The 22,176-nt window shown below is 45.5% G+C and overlaps 1 protein-coding gene across 3 annotated transcripts in view; it reads left to right on the forward strand.

The window, feature by feature from the left end:
* The window catches only part of LOC119168205 (branched-chain alpha-ketoacid dehydrogenase kinase), a 225,222-nt gene that overhangs the window by 159,071 nt on the left and 43,975 nt on the right, over positions 1 to 22,176 (forward strand). For 2 of the 3 annotated variants that reach the window (XM_075890993.1, XM_037419612.2), the window contains one exon: positions 6,951 to 7,079. The exons of the other annotated variant lie outside the window; for it this stretch is intronic. In XM_075890993.1, the coding sequence (XP_075747108.1) occupies positions 6,951 to 7,079 (129 nt within the window). The remainder of the gene's footprint in view (positions 1 to 6,950; positions 7,080 to 22,176) is intronic. 3 annotated transcript variants of the gene reach the window in all.

Below are 22,176 nucleotides of genomic sequence, written 5' to 3' on the forward strand. Positions count from 1 at the left end.
TGAAACACGTGTGCATCACAAGGTGCAAATGACTTTACAGGGGCGATAGCACCCCCACACAGTATAATTAGCTGTGAGGAAAAAGAACCTTTCTTTATCCTTGGAGCCATCTTAGGGAAATGCAGTTGGAACTATGTGGTTCTCTGGCATTGTACCTCACAGCGTTTGTCTACCATATCCACTGATAACTACTAGGTATATTTAGAATGTTATTTCATAAAGTAAAATTTTATTCATGCAGTATTATGTTTATTTGCTCCGAAAATAATCACTGAACAAGTTTTTATAGAATGCTCAACATAATAATGCCATTATTTTTGCATCATCAACCGAAATATGGTGTGCTTCTAAGATGATTGGCTTGATGAGATTTGTAATGATTTGAAATATTTCTAGCTCTTCACAGGAGACAAGAGCCCCAAAATAAATATTCATGCCCTTGAATGTAGATGCAACTTGCTTCTCCTCCAGGATGTGAAGTTAGCTGCTCGAGATTTCTTCGAAATGGAAAATTTTGCTCCTCCAAAGTGCTCCAATATAGGGGCTCCAAGAGAGAAATAAATAAAAGGAAGAGACAGGGAGGTTAACCGAGAAGAGCTGGTTTACTGCCCTGTACAGTGGTGGGGAAATAAAGGTCAAAAGGGGATAGAAATTGAGAGATATAAAATAAATTAGGAAAAAAAATACACATGCACACACACGCAGGGCATTCTGATCACAGTTGATTGGAGACGCCAGTTGAATGCAAGAAGCGCAGGGGCGCCTTCACAGCCTTCTTCTGCGACATAAAGTCCTGTCGGTAGCGCAGGATTCTTTCTTCAGAAAGAGTTTGGTTGTCCAGTTCGTCTAGTGCAATGCAGAGTGACTGTCTCTGTGAGACACTTGTTGAGGAAGGATAGGCGAGACAGTGGCGATGAGCCTGTGTCGAGGCCGCAGCTTTTATTTGGGACGCAGACGTAGGCGGAGTCGCCGCTGCAGCATCACGCCAAGCCAGGAGCTAGGTCGTTCTGCTTTCCTCATAGCTCGCGCATCACATGCAACACAGCTTGCGTCTTTGATGCGGCCAGCTGGCCAAATCTAACGTGGCACTACATACACTCAAAGTGCTGCAAAAGGAAAATGTAGCTGCTTCAAAGATTGCTTCAAATCGGAAGACCTCGATAGCATCACTGCGTTAGCTTAGTTTACATTAAGTAAACTAAGCAGTTGACTAGTCAACTTAGTTGACATTAAGTCAGCTTAGTTTATTTAACTTAGCTTAGTTGACATTAAGTCAACTAAGCCTTTTTGCTCATGCTTCTGGGGTCAGAGCAACAACCTGGTACACAGCATGTCTTGGGTATCGTCATTCATGTACACTAACCATGTCCTTGCATACAATTCTCATAGCCCTCAGTAGTATAAATTCAGAAAAATGAGGAAAACTGAACGAGACTGCTGCAGGACTTATTGCCCTCCTCTCCTGCAGACTCCCCCTACACTGCGAAGATCTCCTAAATGCCCCCTGCAGGCTTCTAGCACCGCTGTGCGGCGCTTGCAGCAACATAGCAAGCTCTACTCGTAGCATTACAAAGGAGTTTTGTGACCAAAAAAAAGCATTGAAGGACCCTGGTTACACATACTTGAGGGACAGCAATCACAGTAGTATTGGCTATAACAGTACAACATGCGTACTTAAAGCACCAAATGTGTTGTGGCCCTTGACAGTTGATTGCTTCTTCCCAATCTTAGCACGCGTTACTGAACCAGTCATTAGGAGTGAAAGCGTCTTAAGAAGTGGTTTGCATGCAGTGAATCGAGGCCAGAAATGTTTGTAACCGTTGTAAAAGACAGCCCTGACGATGGGCTGTCTTTTACAACGGTTTATAATGGTGTGCAGTCTTGCAGCCATTCTTTGGCACATTGTGCTAGCTCGTGGAGCTTGGCTCCAACCACAGAAATGTTTGTGTGTGAGGCATGATCGTGTCACTGAGATTTTTTTAAAGTGATTATACTGAACAACATTTGGACAAACTTTCGAGAACATCACAATTCTACTCGGAAGGCATTACTGTCTTATAAACAGAGTTTACGTCGCATACTTTTGAACAGTTGGCTGTTTTTGTTCGCGTGCGGCAGCTGCATGCCAGTGTGAGCCACGGCGTTTCCCAGCACATGGAGGGTCCTCCTCTTCCCTCTCACTCCTTCCACAAGAGCCCTGCTGCCTGCTTTCTTTGTGGGAACTCAACTGGCTGTACTGGGGGGGGGGGGGGGGGCTTTCAGTCAATTATTCTGTGTCATGTGCTGCGTGTGAAGCACACAGCGTAGGGGTCGCCACTCAAATATATGTGGTTCATGCAGCTATGCACAAACTTGCTGGTTGCTTTTGCATCCTAAGGGATGTGTATTGCAATGGGAAGAAAAGTGAATTGGCCACTGTGGAGCAGCCAACGAGATGACCGTTGTGTAGTGTCGTGTTCTGCTCTGTACATCACACTCATGTAAGGCTATCCTTTCATTTGTTCCTGGGTGACACAGAACTGGTCACTAGGTGGCTGAAGAACATTTAAAACGAAATAATAAAAATGTTTTCATCAAGATCAAATTTAGTTGTCAACAACAAGTTTGTAAAATTGCATGGACATGCATGTGCTATAACTATGCACACGAGGTGGTACCATCTCATGTACGTACAGAAGACTCTCAGTAAACGGAACCTGAAGGGACTGGAAAAATATGTTTCATATAATAGGAGTTTCATTAACTGAGAGATGAACACGGGGGCTCAATACATGCTCAAAACCAAGCACTGCAGAGGCAAGAGTTCCGTTTAAGCAGTAGTACAGTTTAGCAGATTTCCATTTAATGAGAGTCTACTCTAATTTTAAATGCATGTTTTATTAAGTGAAGAACCTGCTGGAAGTCACCGCTCGTCTTTGGGGGTTCCTAGTGCTTTCATCTTTTTCTGATTTGTATGCAAATTTTCTGATCCGTATGCAAATTGTTGTGTACACCCGCATTCAATACCTGTGCGAGATTGTATGGAAATAGCAACTGTCATTGTACCAGTTTTTGACCATCCTGAAAGGCACAGTACTGTTGCAGCAGGTTTTTAAATCTTCTTACAGTGTGTGATTTAAATTTTTATGTAAATAAAAATAAGCCTTGAAGGCCAACTCCAGCGATTATTTAGGTCAATGGATCGTATTGTAACGCGGACTGAAAGAGCGAGGAAGAAGAAGAGATCGGACGCTCTCGAGGGATGGTGATTCGGCAGTGACGGTAGAGCGTCCGATCTCTTCTTCTTCCTCGCTCTTTCAGTTCGCGTTACAATACGATTCATTGACCAAAAAAATCGCCTTCGTTTCAGTATGAAATTCAGTGGTTGTGTTCATTTGCACGTTTCCATCATTTATGCCAAATTACGGCCTTGCGAATTACACAAATGGGAAAAACGAATCATTAGCCAACAAACTTGTATGGCCTACTCTTTGATCACAAAAACACTAGCCATAGGAAGGTTTGCACTGATACTGTGATGATTTAGATGCAGGCCTCTTATGCACATTGGTGGACTAATGGAAACATCCTTGACAGCGAAATTGTTGTTTGCGACTTTTATAGTAGTGATGTATTGAACTATAAATGCCCTAATGCATCGTGTAATTAAAGCTAGTATCGTTAATACAGAAAGATTTTGCGTCTGTTCGAAACTCCTGCCTAAGTACCTATAACTTGATAAGAAACTAGCGCCCCAACGTGGGGCACCACGCGAGACCGTGCGGGCTCAAGCTTCGGTGACGATGAACGAAAATAGGTAGACCTGTGGGTGAAGAATGAAACAATGTGGGAGCTTTGAACGTTTATCCCCTCAGAAAAAAAATAGAAGCATCCCGGCGTCCAAAACCGCCTTGAGATCAGCCCGGCAATAGTCCTGCCCGGAAGCCAGTCTGTATAATTGCGTGCGGCCCGAAAATGTTCTCTGCAATGCTTGCTTCACCTCTGCAACGTCACACGAGGGCCCCATCTATGTCACATTACAGAAAATATTGATTGAACCTGAATACTCACCCTTACTTCAAAACCAAATTAAAATGTCATATAGGCAACGCTCATCACTAATAATCGGTCACTAGAGTGTGGAGGACTCTCAAACAAGACAAGCATCTCGAGAATAGATGCGTGTGTTACACAACAGACACAAATGAAACATGCTCCAGTCTGCCACCTAGTCAGTTTGGTCTAGCAGACTGAACATGACACACTCGCGGTGTATCGGGCCGCACAATGACGCAGTCACTGTAGGTCCTGGCGCCGGTTTGGTCTCGAAGGTTCCCCAGCATAGTAGAAGTGTAGGACACAGCTTAGCTGCACTGGAACGAGTGGCCTCCAGTTGAAGGCTTGGGATGCGAGCACCACTGACGACTGGGAATGCGGGTTTCTTCCAGGCAGCTCAGACCAGTGCCATCGCCAACTTACCGGCGCAAGATCCACTTATTGTCGTTCTCCTTTCATGACCACACGACAATCGCCCGCACACTTCGATTCTCACTTTCTACCACACAAAAATGGCATAAAGTTTCACATAATTTGAAGTAGATTCGCCTGCAAGATAGTCTCTGAGAGTGCCCCAAATGAGCTGTCTGAATTGTGTAACCGTGTAACAACTCTCCCTAGGAAAGTTTCGCTTGTAGCGGGCAACACGAGTGGGCATTCATGTCTTGAGTTTGTAATGTCTACAGCATCTCTTTGTTTACTGAAAAGTAGTTTAAACATTAGTTATTATGTTTAAATGACAACCTTCACGAGCACCGCAATGCAACAAGAGCTGTTTGTCATTCAGGCATACATTGCAAGCGATTCGTCCGTCCCCCGAATCAGATAAGCCAGCAAGAAGCAGTTATGGAATGACATGAGAAATACTTAAAGTGCATAAGATTGCCTTGCAAAAAGGTTACTGTGTCAATGCACCCATCTGGTATTTTTCTGCCCAACAGAAATTCTCCCAGCTACCTTATCATGATTTCACCACTTGTGCCGTGCATACGCATCATCACGTGATGACAGCATTTCTTCTCTGTACTTTTTCTTGGTTTGTTTGTATTTCATTTGTGGTGAAGTGCTCCGGCCTGCTATGTATTTATTAACACCTTTTGTCAAAATATAGTTTAATAATCAGTAATTTGTGTGCTTCCTCTGCATTGCCCATGCTGTTTTCGATTGCAGGCTGCAAATGAAGAACAAAAAGGAACGAAAATAAGTAGATACTAAGTGATCCAGAACAACATACTGACAGCCATATGAGGGAGCTTGTTTATTCCCAAGGCACAAACAATCTTCATGAAACTGAAAGAGAATGGCATTGCAGGTGGCAAAGTTTCTGAACTGCCTCTTGATGAAAACAACTATGCCGCACGAAGTCTTGCTAGCAATGCACTTGATGCATGGTATGGAGTGTAGTTGTGTAGGCATAGCTGGAGGTTCAGTCTAGGTGGGGAAGAAGGAGAAAACGGAACCAGCATGTTCCACCAGATACATTGGAGGCTCTCACTAATGAGCAATGGCAAAAGCACCAGCAATGACAGAGGGCGTTTTGCTTCTTCCTCCTGTGTTGTCTTTAGTTCTTAATTGTGGTTTAGTTCTTAACTAGCGGATGTTGATGTGGTTTCTCTTTCATGTTCCTTTGACTGTTTGCCTATTTTTGCAAAAAATCATGAACAAGGTGGCTCAGCAGCCCAGGTTAGTTCACTAGGTATTGAGATTCTAGGAGCACTCGTGTGGGAATATGGGAGTTGTTGGGTTAATCAAGTGCAGGGTGTGAAAGAGAAGTGAGTGGGAGGTAGGCCTGTAGCCAGGAATTGTTTCCTGTAGGGCACTTGATGAAAGCCTTGAAAAACACCTATTTGTATTATTTTCCCTCAGTAAACCCCCTCTCTATGTGAATTTCAATGGGGGGGAGGGGCCCCCTCCCTCCATGGCTACAGGCTTGGGAGAAGGAGGGATTTTAGGCGATGGCCCTCAAGTGTTTTCTGCTTTTGGCGCACAAGTATAGCGTCCTCTTCTTTACTTTTCAGCATCTGCCTCAAAGGAGCACTGACACAAAAATATTGCACCTTGATTTTTTTTTTTGTTGCCACAGTTAGCTTATGAGCCACTTATCGCAGCTGAAAACGTCGTTTGGCCGAGTGCACAGCGGCTGTTTATTTAGAGTGCCCAGTCGAAGTTTCGGTTTGAAAGTGCTGAGCAGGCGCAGTTCCGGTAGCAAGGCAAAGCACAGCTGGCCTTGTTACCACGCAAAACTGTAGCATGGTCGCCATGCACAAGAGCATGCGCAAGTGGGTGCTGCACTCGTGACGTAGGTTTGTTTACACTCCCGCTGTGGTTATGTAGGTGTCACAAGGGGCTCCGCATATAAGCTCAGTTGTGCGGCATCAACTTTAAAATTGATTGTAAATATGTTCTAGGCTATATTAGCACTTGAGATTTTGTGCATGTTTTGTGTGTCTCTATATAAATCTATTCCCACTCATTATCTCGTCTTTGAAATCTTGTGTCAGTGCTCCTTTAAATGGGGATGAAATGCTGTTACTCATCTTCGGCCAGCTGCGTTGCAGGATCTTAGGCCTTCAGTTTCATTCAAGTGCTCTCATTTTATCCCTTCTATTATTCTCGCAAAATATCTGGTGGTGGAATATTGCCCTGGCTCTCTTATACATACTGTGAGAGGGATAAGAAAAAAAAAGAAGAAAAACTTACAATAATACTATAATAAACTATAGTAGATACATTACGTCCAAAAAAGGAAACAATCATTCCAGCAGGGCAAAAAACTTTTGTGGCAGCAATGCTTCAAAGGGTTTTTCGTGTTTGTTTGCGTGCTGCACATCCTTTTGTAATGCCCTTAAAATGAGCTCACAAGAAGGTGGGTAAGGCGAAATGACAAGTGAGACAACAGCTGGGTCCTCTTTCAGGCAAGTGTCAGTGCACAAGTACGGCAAGGCGCCTCCTTTCAAGTACAATGGACACCTGAACTGCTCCTTTCCATATATTCAGATGCCCCTAGATTACATCATTCCCGAGCTGCTCAAGAATGCTGTCCGGTGAGTTCCTTTCACAGTCCTATGACTTTAGTTTCATAGTGAGAGTCTTCCATGACAGAGCTCGCTTAGCAGTGACCTTTTTATTTCTTTATCTGCGGTTTCATTCACCAAATTAGAAGCCCTTTGCCAGTGCACCTGAGGAGTTTGATTGCAGGCTCTGTACACTTGCTGACTGTTACTAGAAAACAGCATGTGATGCAGATCTTGTGGCACAAAGACTATACCATCGCTTCATTTGTGACACAACGTCATTAAGAGCCATTTCAATATGGTATTGTTGTTATAAGTACTATGCAGTTTTATCGAGTGGTGTACAAATGGCACTGTGATGCGGGTTCTTGTTGCTGATTTGTTTCTCCTGGTTGAGCCCCGGAGAGTTTTTCTAATAAGGACAAAGCCGTTTGCTTAACAAACAACACCTAAACATTTACTGCAGAACTGAAGCAAAACTCAAACACAAACTGCAAGAAATGAGTAGCTGGCTAAAAGCGGGATTTAGAAGGAAAACAAACATCTAAAGTCCCGAAACTGCCGACGGAAAGTCACAGCTACATGATGCAGTTCTGACGCGGTGATTCGGCGGTGCAGGGAAGAGAGCAAGTTCGATCTCACCAAAACGTTGCTGCTGTAATGGTGGCGACGGCGTGTACCGATGCTCGCTGGCGGCGACGATGGAACGGGACTCGCTCGGTGATGCCTGTGGCGGCCCAGATTCGCCCGATGAGGTGGCTGGTTGCAAGGCTCAGGCCCGTGACCCGAACTGCCGTTGCTGCACCCGCACCGGAATCTGCAGGCCTTGGTCTCGACCGTTGAGGCAGCTCGCCGTCCTTGGAAGGCGTTGTCCGGAGGTCCAGACCGGGTGAAGTCCAGAAGGCTCAGGTCTGCCACCCGACTGCCTGTCTTCAGCTCCCAGCTGTGACCTTCCTCTTGCCTCGTTCACCTCGAACTACTAGCTCTTTTGCCCTTCAGGATTGGCTCCCTCTGGGGCACACTTGTCTCGTCCCGATTGGCCTTTCAAAACTCCGTGGTGATCAGCCATTGGCCCTTGTTTGCTTTATGGTCTTGGATGCTTGCGCTCCACGCTCTCACGTGTACCGGTCCTCGGCGTCGTCGTTGTTCAGGCGACCCAGCACGTGCACTCGGTCATCCTTTAATTTCGCGCACTTTTCAATCATTCACAATTACGCGCACCAGTCGCATCACCATCGCATCACAATGGCCCCCTTTCGAAGAAGTTTTTCCCGTTGAAAAACTGTCGTTCGATGCGCACCACACAAGCTATCACAACACACCGATGGCACCACACTGCTTCTTCGTTGACATGTCTCACGTCGAAACACCGAGTCCACAGAACGCAACATTCAACCAACAACAATAAGAAAAGTTTTTGGCAGCAACTAAGAACAGTACAAATACAGTCATTAACTCCAGTAACAGTCCACCACACAAGCATAACCTTGTAATAATAACACACAGAACATATTCACTGCAACCTACTCATGTAGTCGACTCCAACATTCTCGGATCCCTTTATATGTTCTACGTGAAAGTTGTACTCTTGCAGTACTAAACTCCACCGCAGAACTCTGCTGTTGAGGTGTTTTGCTCGAGATAAGTACTGCAACGGTTGGTGATCTGTTTGAACCGTGAAATATGTCCCATATAAAAATATGTGGAACTTTTCCACTGCCCACACCAACGCGAGACACTCCCGCTCGATTGTTGAGTAGTTCTGTTCTCGAGGCAGTAGCTGACGACTGGCGTATTTTACCGGGTATAAAACACCGTCGTGCTCTTGCATAAGGACTGCACCGATGCAAGAATCGGAGGCGTCACTGCGGAGTACAAATCCACGTTTGAGATCCGGAGCCTTTAAAATAGGTCCAGACGCCAGAGCTTGCTTTAGTGTTTCGAAAGCTGTCTGCCCTTCAATATTCCAATTGATCTTGTTACTCTCCCTTTTCTTTGTCATCTCTGTCAGAGGCCGTGCCTTCTCAGCGTAGTGAGGGATTAGATCACGATAATATCCTGCCAAGCCAAGAAACGAACGTAGTTGTTTCTTCGTAGTGGGTAATGGGGCTTTGGCGATTTTTATGATCGTGTCCTCTACCGGCTGAATTGTTCCATCTCCCAGTCGATGACCCAGGAACACAATCGACGTCATTCCAATCTCCGATTTCTGGGGCTTAATTTTGAGTCCTGCTTCTCGAATCCTATTCATCAGTTCACTCAGAGTCTGCATGTGTTCCTCCCAGGTTGTCGTAGCGACGAGAACATCATCGATATAATGAACGACGTTCGGGATGCCCTGAAGGAGACGTCTCATTAGCCGGGTAAACACTGCGGACGCTGTTTTGATACCGAATGGCATATAGAGGAAATGGTAGTGTCCCGATTGGGTGGAGAATGCCGTTTTTAGCCGGGATTCTTTGTCCAAGGGCACCTGCCAGTATCCTTTCGTAAGGTCAAACTTGGAGAAGAATTTTCTAGTGCCGATCTCTGTAAACAATACATCCGTTCTCGGAATTGGTTCTGCGTCGGAGACCAACACATCATTGACGCGACGGAAGTCGATGCAAGTACGGTAACTCTTATCGGGCTTCTTCACCAGCACCAATGGTGAGTTGTAAGGTGAGTCGGACCTTTCAATCACTCCGAGTCGCAGCATTTCTCCGACTTCTTTCTCAACTACCTCTTTCATTGCGAATGGTAACGGATATTGTGGAGTGTTGATAGGCTCGGACGTTGTCAGTTTAAGACGACACTCTAACAAGTTTGTCTTGCCGGGGACTTCGGAAAAGACGTCTTTATGGGTGGCTAGGAGCTCGTCAATTTCTTCCCTTTGTCTATTCCTGAGGTTAGGACCAAGCTTGATAGCTTCAGTACCAAAGCCCTCAGTAGCTTTAAAGGTAGGCACTGGCGTGTTTGTCTCTTCCTCTTCCACTACAATGAAAGATGCGGACTGGGGTGATATTTCTGGAGGACGCTCTTCGTAGCGTTTTAACATGTTTATATGGAACAGCTTGGTAGTATGTCCCATATCCAGCCAGTAGTCAGAGTCACCCTTCTTTCCTGTGACCCTGAAAGGTCCTTTCCAATGCATCATAAGCTTGTTTTCCGTCGTGGGAAGTAGTACGAGGGCGCGGTCTCCAACCTTTAGCCGACGCATCCGACTTCCCCGGTCATAGTATTTCTTCTGCGTTGTTTTAGCTCGTGACAGGTTTTCTTGTGCCAACTGCAATGTTTTTTCTAGGCGATCTCTGAGATCCAGGACATACCCATATGTTGTCTTCACTTCCTCGCTTTGATTGTCTCCGGTCCATAATTCTTTAAGTAGACTGAGAGGTCCTCGAACATTTCTACCGTAGATCAGCTCAAAAGGCGAAAATCCCAAGCTGGCTTGCGGGACTTCCCGGTACGCAAACAGGAGTGGGGCTAATAGTCGGTCCCATGTCTTGGGCTCCTCTTGGCACAATTTACGCAACATTTGCTTTAGTGTGCCATTAAATCTCTCCACTAAGCCATTACACATGGGATGATAGGGTGTGGAGCTGAGATGCTTGATCGCCAACAAGTCATTGACCTCTCTCATTAGCTCCGATGTAAAGCATGATGCCTGATCACAAAGTACCTCACGCGGGAACCCGATTCGAGAAAACATCTCTACCAGTGCCTCGGCTACTGTGGCTGAATCGATGGATGGCAGGGCTATTGCATCTGGGTATCTAGTAGCGAAGTCCACTAGTGTTAGTATATATCGATTACCCATGTGTGATATTGGCTTTAAAGGCCCGATAATGTCCACTGCCACTCTTTCGAATGGGGTGTCTATCAAAGGCATTCGACCTAGTGGTGCCTTACCAACTCTGCTCTTGGGGTAGGTTCGTTGGCATGCGTCACAAGAGCGCACGTATCTCCTCACTGCCTCTTGAACTCCTGGCCAGTAAAATGATTGTAGAACACGATCAATCGTTCTTTTTATTCCTTGATGCCCCGACATCAGGGTTTCGTGCGCCAAAGTAAGCACTTGGCTGCGCAATCTTTGGGGCACTACTACTTGTTGAATCACCTTACCAGATGGTAGGTGATAATAGCGGTATAGCAGCCCCTTTTCTATCTCGATTGAATAGGACTTTGATCCTCCCTGTAGCCCTTGACCTACTTTACTCCTGCAAGAATCTAGGGTCTTGTCCTGTTTTTGAGCGGCACTAAGATCCTTTCGGGTCGTCTTCAAGGTGGGTACATCGATTTCAGATGAGATTGACCGTTGCTCTCGGATTTTGATACCAACCACTGAAGACTTCAGGGTACCATCCTCTCTATCTGCTCCTTTTCCACTAGCTATATAGTTGGGGTAGGTTTTTACCGGAATCCTTTCCTCCCACTTGGTATCGGGGTCATGGACTTCACGTGAACCTGGTACATTTCCGACGATAAGGTCGTAGAGTGGGTTCGTCATGCATTTGACAATAGATGTACCAGAAAAATAAGGTGAATGAATTTCCACCTCCGCCTCAGGAACGATGATGCTACTGCCATCGGCTAAGAATAGCGTAGCGGTAGTACCTATGAGGGCTTCATCGGGTACCAGAGAACGACGCACCACCAGTGTATTGCTACCCGTATCCCGCAACACTGAGACGGTTCGGCCAAAGATTCGGCCCTGTAACACGGGCATTTTGTGTGTGGCAAACTTCGGGTGAGTATTCACAGCGCCCGCCATGTCCTCTTCTTTGTCCGGTGAAAGCTTCACTTCCGTTGAGTGCTCCTCTGGCGACAAAAGACATGACGTCTTGTTGGCTGAACCGTTCTTCTTTGAGCAAGTTTTGGAATCATGCCCCGCCTTCTGACAATATCCACAGAAAGGTTGTTTTGACCTTGATCGGCACTCCGATGCCCTGTGACCCATTTTGCCACATACAAAACAACGTACTGCTCCTCTCTCCGAGTAACTACCACTTTTTTCCGTATTGCTTTTAGATTCCACTTTTTCTCGGAAAACTAACAGGTTGACTTGCCTCTGAGCTTCTAAAAAGTTATCTGAGGCCTCGGCCATGTCCTCTAGCTTGTTGAAGTTCTTTTCTCGCAGGAAAAGTGCCAAACGGTGATGACAGTTTCTTAAGAACTGTTCTGTAACTATCAAGTTACGAAGAGCCGAATATTCTTTTCCGGTCCTCGACATTTCGACCCAACGATCGAAAAAACTCAGTAGCCTAGTTGCGTACTGCTTGCCTGTTTCGCCGTCCTGTGGCTTGCTTTGTCGGAACTTTTCCCGATACCCTTCGGCCGTAAAACGGAAACGCTGGAGCAACGCCAACTTGGCTTTATCATAATCGAGTGAATCCTCCGGCGAAAGTCTTCCAAACACCTTTAAGGCTTCTCCGCTCAAACATAAACTTAAAGCTGTGGCCCATTTGTCCCTAGGCCATTCTTGACAGATGGCGACTCTCTCGAACCTTTTTAAATAGGCGTCCAAGTCGTCCCGGCTTTCATTAAATCCCGGTATCAACTTATGAGGATTCACGCTTCATGAAACACTCCTTTCTTGTGCTGAGCCTGGTGCTGAGTCAACAGTTCTTGTCTCCACACGGCTACTCTCAGCTTCGGCAAGTCTAAGACGCAGTTGCAGGTTTTGGTTCTCTAATTCCAGCTGCTCCTTCTTTGCGCGTGTCTCCAGTTCGAGCTGTTTTTCTTTTTCGCGCGTCTCGAGCTCAAGCTGCTCCTTCTTGGCCTGCGTCTCCCGTTCCAACTGTTCCTTTCGAGCTTCTCGTTCCGCAGCCCGTTCCTCTCGTGCTCGTGCCTCCTTCTCCTCGTACCATGCTTTAAAATCCGCCCCATCAATTCCCATGCGATCCGCCAAGGCCATTAGCTCTCGCATATTCGACATGATGTCAACCGCGTCAATAAATGAAGGTGTCAAACCAACGGCTTTGTCCTGTCGCTGCGGACGCCAGTTTGTGATGCGGGTTCTTGTTGCTGATTTGTTTCTCCTGGTTGAGCCCCGGAGAGTTTTTCTAATAAGGACAAAGCCGTTTGCTTAACAAACAACACCTAAACATTTACTGCAGAACTGAAGCAAAACTCAAACACAAACTGCAAGAAATGAGTAGCTGGCTAAAAGCGGGATTTAGAAGGAAAACAAACATCTAAAGTCCCGAAACTGCCGACGGAAAGTCACAGCTACATGATGCAGTTCTGACGCGGTGATTCGGCGGTGCAGGGAAGAGAGCAAGTTCGATCTCACCAAAACGTTGCTGCTGTAATGGTGGCGACGGCGTGTACCGATGCTCGCTGGCGGCGACGATGGAACGGGACTCGCTCGGTGATGCCTGTGGCGGCCCAGATTCGCCCGATGAGGTGGCTGGTTGCAAGGCTCAGGCCCGTGACCCGAACTGCCGTTGCTGCACCCGCACCGGAATCTGCAGGCCTTGGTCTCGACCGTTGAGGCAGCTCGCCGTCCTTGGAAGGCGTTGTCCGGAGGTCCAGACCGGGTGAAGTCCAGAAGGCTCAGGTCTGCCACCCGACTGCCTGTCTTCAGCTCCCAGCTGTGACCTTCCTCTTGCCTCGTTCACCTCGAACTACTAGCTCTTTTGCCCTTCAGGATTGGCTCCCTCTGGGGCACACTTGTCTCGTCCCGATTGGCCTTTCAAAACTCCGTGGTGATCAGCCATTGGCCCTTGTTTGCTTTATGGTCTTGGATGCTTGCGCTCCACGCTCTCACGTGTACCGGTCCTCGGCGTCGTCGTTGTTCAGGCGACCCAGCACGTGCACTCGGTCATCCTTTAATTTCGCGCACTTTTCAATCATTCACAATTACGCGCACCAGTCGCATCACCATCGCATCACAGGCACGAAGATGCAATTTATTCTGTTTTTTCTGTATATCCAAACCAAATAAGAATAATATTAACAACAATAGCAATGACTGTAACTGGAAAATAAAAGCGATGTGCCTCTATCTTATTTTTTAAATGTTCTTAAAAGCATTATCAAATAAATGCTCCCTGTGCTCTACATTTGAGCTGTTGCGAAACTAGTTTTGAGGCAGTGGCCGAATCAACATTTCACCAGTTTCCACTAGTCGCCTGTGTGCCAAGAACTGCTTTCTATTGCGGTAGATTTTTATTTTGCATAAATCATTGGCGAATCCAAGGAGGGGGTGGGGTAATTGATTTGACTGTGTCCCACAAACTGAGCCAACTCTTGGGAGCAGTCTTGCAGCAGTCCTCTAGGGTGCAGTGATGATGCACCAAACTGCACAAAATGCTGGTGCATGATGCTATACTTGCCAGTCTTTTGGAGAACAAGTGGATGCCAAAGTTGAATTCAGGTATCAATACTCTACGGTTACATATAAATTTTTTATTCCAGCAGTACAGTCAAACTTCAATATATCGAACACGGATATATCGAATTATTGCCTACATCAAACGGTTCTTATATCACGCGGAAATTGCATGCATTATTGATTTTTTTTATTTCGAACAAAGTTTGACATATAATGGATATATCGAACTCAGCCACCCCAAACCGCCCGCGCTCCATTGACAGGCGGCGAGCTTTCCCGCAACTCTCGAAAGTAGCGATAGAGCGGCGGGCGTTTACGAATGCTGCACACATCGATGGCGCCGAGGGCGCCACTTTAACGTAGCGGCGCACGCGCGCCGCAGCCTTGCGGTAGAGGTTCTTGAATGAGGAAAGTGAAGAAAAAAGAGCGGAGCTGTTATTTTCTTTCAATACGAAGGCACTGACACGGCTTCGCGCGGGGGAAGGGGGAGTGGGAGGTAAAGATTGAGGAGGAAAGTATAGGAGGGAAAGGACGCAGACGACTGTTTCGGACGCGGCCCGCACTGTCGCCGGGAAAGGGAAAGCAGTCAGGCGAGCCGGCATGGGTGCGCCATGTGCGCGCTTTACACCCGGACTCACGCCGCAGCCTTGCAGCTTGCAGTCGTTGCAGTCTCTATGGTGTCAATGGCACACTGCGCACTTGTTGCAAGCTCCTCCCCCGTAGCATCGGCAGGCATCGGTCGTTGTGCTCGCAGTGTTTGTGCGTTTGGAGTTAGGCTTGTCGCGCGCTACAGGCCTAACTCCGAAGGGCGGAGCTCACGGATGTGGAGATTGTCGCCAAAGCTACTGCTGAGCAGCCAAATGAAGACTCTGCCAAAGTGGATCCCGCTAGTGCTGATGATGCCCCGCTCCCGACATCAGCTAAGGTCGTAGCTGCCTTGGCCCTTGTGCGCCACCACTGCGGCGCGATTGAAGGCACCGGCCTATCACTTATGGATCGCCTGGACTATATTGAGGACGCAGTCGTCAAACACGCCATGGCCAACAAAAAGCAGGCTACTTTTTTTCAATATTTTAAACGGTTCGTTGATCGTTTTCAGCAAACTGTTGACGCATTTTTTTCGTGATTTTTTTATATCGAATTCTGGATATATCGAACTATTTCGCGATCGCCACGCCGTTCGATACATCGAGGTTCGACTGTACACTAAAGTCAAGTTGGCGGCTCTTGATTGACGGCTCTTGGTCTCTAGCCGAAGAAAATGGAAGGAGAAGGGGCAGGCACACTGTTGCTGCACTGTTGCAACTCCCCCATGCTACATTGAAATTTTTTTATGCTACTACAGTGTTGTCTAGTAGTAGTGATATGTGTGACAGTTGTTTACTTGATTGATTATTTATTATTTGTTTATTTATTTATTTGGTATCCACAGCGTCAGAGGCATTACAGTGAGGAAGGGGTTTACAGCAAGTCTACACAGTTCAATATTTGTCATACATAAAGCGTTGGCAATCATAATAATAACAACCATAACTACAGCAGATTGACAACATACATAATTCAAAGCAGTATACTATAGATGTCAAAAAAAGACACACACACACACTTTCAGGTTAAGTCACTTCAACAAAAGCAAAATAAGTGATTTGATATAGGAGTATTGCCACGGTTCTCTTCCACATACTGTGAGAGGAATAAGAAAAAAAAACATACAAAATTAACAGAATAAGCTATAGTAGATACATTACATCCAAAAAAGATCAAGGAAACAATCATTTCAGCAGTGCAAAAACATTTCATTTGAAACTATGTCGACGATGTTCGCGGGTAGCTTATTCCTGTCTTGGATAGTTTTGGGAAAGAATGATTTCTTTAAACGTTCTGTCCGGCATATAACCTCACGTACATTGATTGCAGTGAGTGTGTACATGCATTACTATAAGTCAGTATTTAGTTTTAGTTGTTGTTACAAACTTTTATTCTACTGTTTGCCTAATTGAGTTCCAGAAAAGTTCTTTCTAGACGCCAGACCTTTAACACTATGCAGTGGTCTGAATTTACCGACTATTTCCCCCACAGGAGGGGGCCTGTTGAATTTTCTTTTCACAATGAAACACAAAGTATCCAATTACCTCAACTTTAGTGTAGCGTAGATTTCTCCATCGTATACAAGCTATTTACAAAGGTAATTGCTAACAGAATGAAGACCACATTAGAATTCAATCAACCAAAGGAACAAGCAGAATTTCGAACAGGCTACTTTAAAATCGACCACATTCATACTATCAATCAGGTAATAGAGAAATGCTCAGAATAAAGCCAATCACTATACATAGCCTTCATAGATTACGAGGAGGCATTTGATTCAGCAGAGATATGAGCAGTCATGCAGACACTGCTAAATCGGGGCATCGACAGAGAAACATCCTGGAAGAAATCTACAGAGGATTAACTGCCACGATAAGTCTCAATAAAGAAAGTGACAGAATACCAACCAAGAAGAGTGTAGGACAAGGGGATATAATCTCCCTAATGCTATTTACCGTGTGCTTACAGGAGGTTTTTAGAGGCCTTGAATTGGAAGAGTTAGGGATAAGAGTTAATAGGCAATACCTTAGTAACCTTAGTAACCTGCATTTCACCAATGACATTGCATTGCGGGGTAACTCAGGAGACAAACTGAAACTCGTGAGAACTGGATTAGACAAGCAGAGCAGAAAGGTAGGTCTTAAAGTTAATCTACAGAAAACGAAAGTAATGTACAACAATCTCGGGAGAGAACAGAGCTTCAAGATAGACACGAAAAAACAAGCCCTTAGGTATACACTTCTTTGCCTTATTCATTAAAGAGCGTCTCGTACTGGCAGACTTGGTGCCTTTAGGTTGTATACGGTGCCTTTAGGTTGGTGCCTTTAAGTGCAACCAACTTTATCGGGGGTGTTAGCACTTCCACATTCCCTCAGCCTTAATTTATACCATATCTCGAAAAAAAAAAAAAAAATGAAAGAAATCAGTCACACATGCTCTAACAAAAGATGACAACACATGTCCCTAAAGAATGTCTATGCACCACGACACCGCCATCGGGCAACACTGCTGCCCTGTGCTGCTTGACGACTTCACCTCAGTACTGATCCCACAACGGCAACATTGCCGTCGGCACGAGAAACTGTGACTCGCGCCGACACGTCTTTTGGTTGCGACCAGCACTCACGAAGGTGCCGTGCCGCACTGCAGGCTGTCCCACAGGTGCCAGGTATGTCCATCGCTTGATCTCATGACTACATTCCTGGCGAAGTCGATGTCCAAAAGAGAACCAGCCACGGGTTACATCAGTCCCTCTGCGTACATTCAAAACACTCGACGGAACAATGCAGTAGGGCAAAGGGAAGAAAGCGATTTGGGCTCACCCACGTAGTACAATGGTCAGTACTGCTAGCAAATACATCGGCGGCGGCCGAGACACTCTGCTCAAATAAAAGAAAGCTCACTTTTCCTAAATCATGCATTGCAAGATAAAAAAAAAAAGTGAGGGAAGCAGAGTTCCACATCTCAACGCCATGATCTAAACGAAACATGGATTGAAATGGCAGTGAGGCGGCATGGATTAAATTGAAAAAAAAGTAAGCACTTCGCGCCTTTTTAGTATTCGGGTTATTTGAGAACATGGCGTCGCAGGGGGCGTCATGCACATACGCTGTGCCTCAATCCTTCCTTCGTTGCCGTAGCCATCCCGTCTGTCTGTCTCCATTGTCGTAGACAGACAGATGGACGGACAGACAAACAGACAGGCAGGCGGATGGATGGACAGACAGACACAGACGTACGAACGGAAGATTCACGATTTACCAATAAAACCCTTTCAAGCTTCGCTCCACTCATCATCATTCATTCACTCTGTGGTGTTACGAGCGTGCTGGCATCCCTTGCAGAGACACTGAGTGCGTCCGTCACGGACACTGGGCAAGTCCTTCGCAGACACAAGATGTGTCCGTCAGAGACACAAGGCGTGTTTCACAGAGACGCTGGACGCGTCACTTTTCAATTGCGTTCATTCGGTCCTCATGCCAACGTCAAAATTGTCACGCAGGCCTCCATTTCCTACATTCGCTGTTTGCTTACCCTTGTCCTCGCGACTGATGCAGACCACGCACTTTTTGACGTAACGAATGGAAGGCCTCTGTCTCAGTTCGGAACGCGTATAAAATTGTACCACAGTTGGAAGCTTGGGCACAACCTGTCTTGTCTCTGTATTATAATACAAAGCATTACAACAAATCGTGACCAACTTAGCCAGTTTATCGCTTTGCTAAGTTTCCGCACGATGCCAGTCCTGTAAATTTTGAAGCCATTGTAGAGGAACTTCTATATTTTCTTGCCTTTTAAGGGACACTCAAGCGAAACATCGGATTGCTTTAGATTGATAAATCTTACTCTGAGGACTCTAATCCCATTAATATAACCACCATAGTTTATTTTCCAGAGGAGACAATCGTATTTTTAAATTGCACACAAAGCTCTCTGCCGATGACGCCACTGATTTTTAAGGGATTTCTCTATTTTGGCAACATAGGTTCAATGAAATTTTGTGAAAGCTGGTATATTAGGCCTCTCGCCCCTTTAGAGGACAGTGTACTTGGCTTTTTACCAATTATAAACCACCTTACTGTGACTGAGTAGACAGCATCAATATAAATGATGTCACAGCATTTAGTGCGGGAATCGGAATGTGGCGTCACTATCTGCATTTTTCTTTTTTTTTCGAGCAAATTTTTCTTGCTTACTAATCACTTTATCACCATAAAAGTGGCGTTTATAATATTCTAAGGCTGCAATCTAATATTACAGCTCAGCCCGCTTATAAAGTACCTGATTGTGAATGGCGCCCTCACTGTATCCCCTAGTTCATAGTAAATGAAACGAAGCTTTGAAAAAGTTGCTAGTGAAAACATTTTTTTTTTCTTTCAGAAGTCTGTGTGCATGTGTTTCGAAGAGCAAAAGTGATAATGGTGGTCTCGAGTTTACTTGAAGCAAAACCATGCTCATCACCGAGGCACTGGCTCCAAGGTTCTGTCAACGTCATTATCAATTTCGCCAAATCGATGTTGCCTCTCACTTTTTTCACAATGCCCTTATTGGTGCGCAATTGTGCAGCATCGGCATGATCATCGGTCATAATGAAGCCATCTCAGCAGATGTCCCGTATTCCCATGGAGTCGACGACGTGCTGTGGCGAATCGCCGCCAGAGTGGTCCTGTTTGGAAGCTTCAGGCTCATCGTCGGGTCCGATGTCGACGAAGTCTGCCTCGTGAAAGCAGTTTCACACACATGTAGCCATCAGCTCCCCCCACGAAGCCTTCACCATCTCCACAGCTGAATGCAGGGACACCCAAAGTGGGATGTTGGCTGCCAGGTGGTCAACAGCTATGAGCAAGCACTCCACAACACGGCACCTATAATTTATAAATCCTAAACGTGTTGCCCAAGCCAAGTGGTCGCACTTCCGATCTCTTGTCGAGCGGCAGAAAAGGCACTGAAGGCCTGCCATTCGCCATCCTGATTACACACGCACACCAACAGAAAACGAGACCCGCACATAAGACATGCAAGGCAGGACGCGTGAAATGGCTCTGGGCCTATTTCTAGCCAGAAAAAGAACTTCCCAATTCCAGCCAGCCTGGCCGGTGTCGCGGAGTGATGGAGACAGGCCAAGGAGTTGCGATAGAGTGAAGAGAGGGAGCATACGGCGGGAAGGCGATCTTGAACACAAAAATACACAGGAAGAAGGCAGGTTTAGTAGCTCTCTTGAAAGGTCCACGAAACATGCCACCCACACATAAGAAAACTTGGCAGAGTGGCCTGCGCGTGGGCAGAGGTCAGAGCACCACATTGTGGCATCAACAGGCTTGCGCAGCCCCATCAACTTCCATAATTTGCAATTGGTTGCGTGTAACAACCATTCTTGGCCTTCCACACACATGCGGAGGGCATTCTTTACAGAGTGCAAAGTTGGTTGCGTATAAGAACCATTCTTGCCTTTCCGCACACATGCAGAGGGCATTCTTTACAGAGTACAAAGTGAGCAGAACAGGTCCTAAACAGAATGAATCGCGAATTATCGAATTTAGAGGGTTAGCACAAGTACTCGAACTGGAATGATATGACATCGATTCAGACAACTGAGGGAAGACTGCTTGTCAGCCAACCTGTCTTTGAAATATCGGGGGCAGCATGAAAACATAAGCCTTGTCTGGCAATGCAGAATGTTCAGAGTAGCAAGGGGACAAAGGACGATGAGGTGCGTAACAAAACCAATAACAGTCGTGGAGAGTGAGAATTGGAGGGCTGCCAAGGTAGGGCCTGTGTTTAACTACAAGAATTTACAGGCACCTCGCTGATGGCTTGTCAGTGAATGAAAGTGGTTTTACAGAAAGCCATACAACATTAATATGTGGCGTACAATTTTAGAAAGGCATGCAGCGTTATTATAGGGTAACAGAGTGCAGTGCAAAACATGCATATCATACATTGCTGAAAACTGCGAAGAGGAGTTTTATTGATGACATTGAAGAGTGCCACGACAGTCGGGAATGAGAGAATTGAAGGGGTGAGCTGAATAGCTATGTTCATTGTGTAAAAGTCCACAGAGGCTTCCTAAGTTTCATTTCAAAAAGTGTTAACAGTGCGTGGAAAGATTGGAAAAAGGAGGAGACAACAGAGGCAAAGAGTGCTGACTTCCGACTAGTCTTTTATTTTGATAAGAAGTGCATTTATAGGATGCAAGGGAGAGAGTGCAAGACCAAAAAGAATAAGAAAAAATACGAAGGAAAGAATGTACAGCCACAACCACGCGCAAGCGGCTAACCTTGTTCTGCAGTGCGACACTTTGCGGCCGTTGCAGGTTGTCACATCGCGTGCACAGGAGCATGCACGGCCTTACAGACATGCACACATGCACTGCATGGGTGACAATGATGGAAGGTGTGCTTGTTTAGTCGAAGATCTGTGATCCCTCAGGGCGCTTCGTCAAATCTATTTTATAAGACGGCGTCTTATGAAATAAATAGGACGAAAGCACCCTGAGTGCGGATTGTCAGTCAAGAAGGGACATGGGTTTTCAAGATAACGTGGGTTATTTCTCGACCAAATTAGATGATACTGCACAGCCTTGTTCATTATACTACTGCACAGCCTTGTTCAGTTCCTTGAGCGTACTTTAACTATCCAGGTATATCTTATGCAGGTTAATTACTTTCTGAGATAATTAGTAATGACATTGTATTTCTCGCTGGAATAACAAAAATATATACATTAAATCACATAGTCAATAACAGATATATGGATACTAGAAAGCCTAAGGAGGGCCACACTGCAAGCTGATCAAAAATTGAACAAGTACTTTTCGAATTACAGCACAATAAAGTTCACTGTCTGCATGTAACCAAAAAAAAAATTTAATGAAAATTAAAAAAAATTGAAGCTGCACATTAAAAATTGAATCAAACACATTTAACTACATTGTGCAAAAATAATTATAGCTTTAGTTGTCCTAGATGCGCTTTTACTGAAAAAGAAAACAATGAAAGTGGTCAAAATCTGTGTTCTGAGAAAATGAGAAAAATCAAACGGTTAAAACTTTATTCAGCCTTATTGAGTGAAGATTATCATGGAATACATACTTTCAGCCTTATGGCGTGAAGAATATCATGGAATACATACTTTTAGTTAGTTAATATGCACTGTACGTGTATTCGGACTGATTGCATCGACGTGTCGTTTCTTTAAGTCCTGCTACAAGTTGTTGCTGTG

Source organism: Rhipicephalus microplus, chromosome 3, assembly GCF_043290135.1.
Source record: "Rhipicephalus microplus isolate Deutch F79 chromosome 3, USDA_Rmic, whole genome shotgun sequence".
NCBI lineage: Eukaryota > Metazoa > Arthropoda > Arachnida > Ixodida > Ixodidae > Rhipicephalus > Rhipicephalus microplus.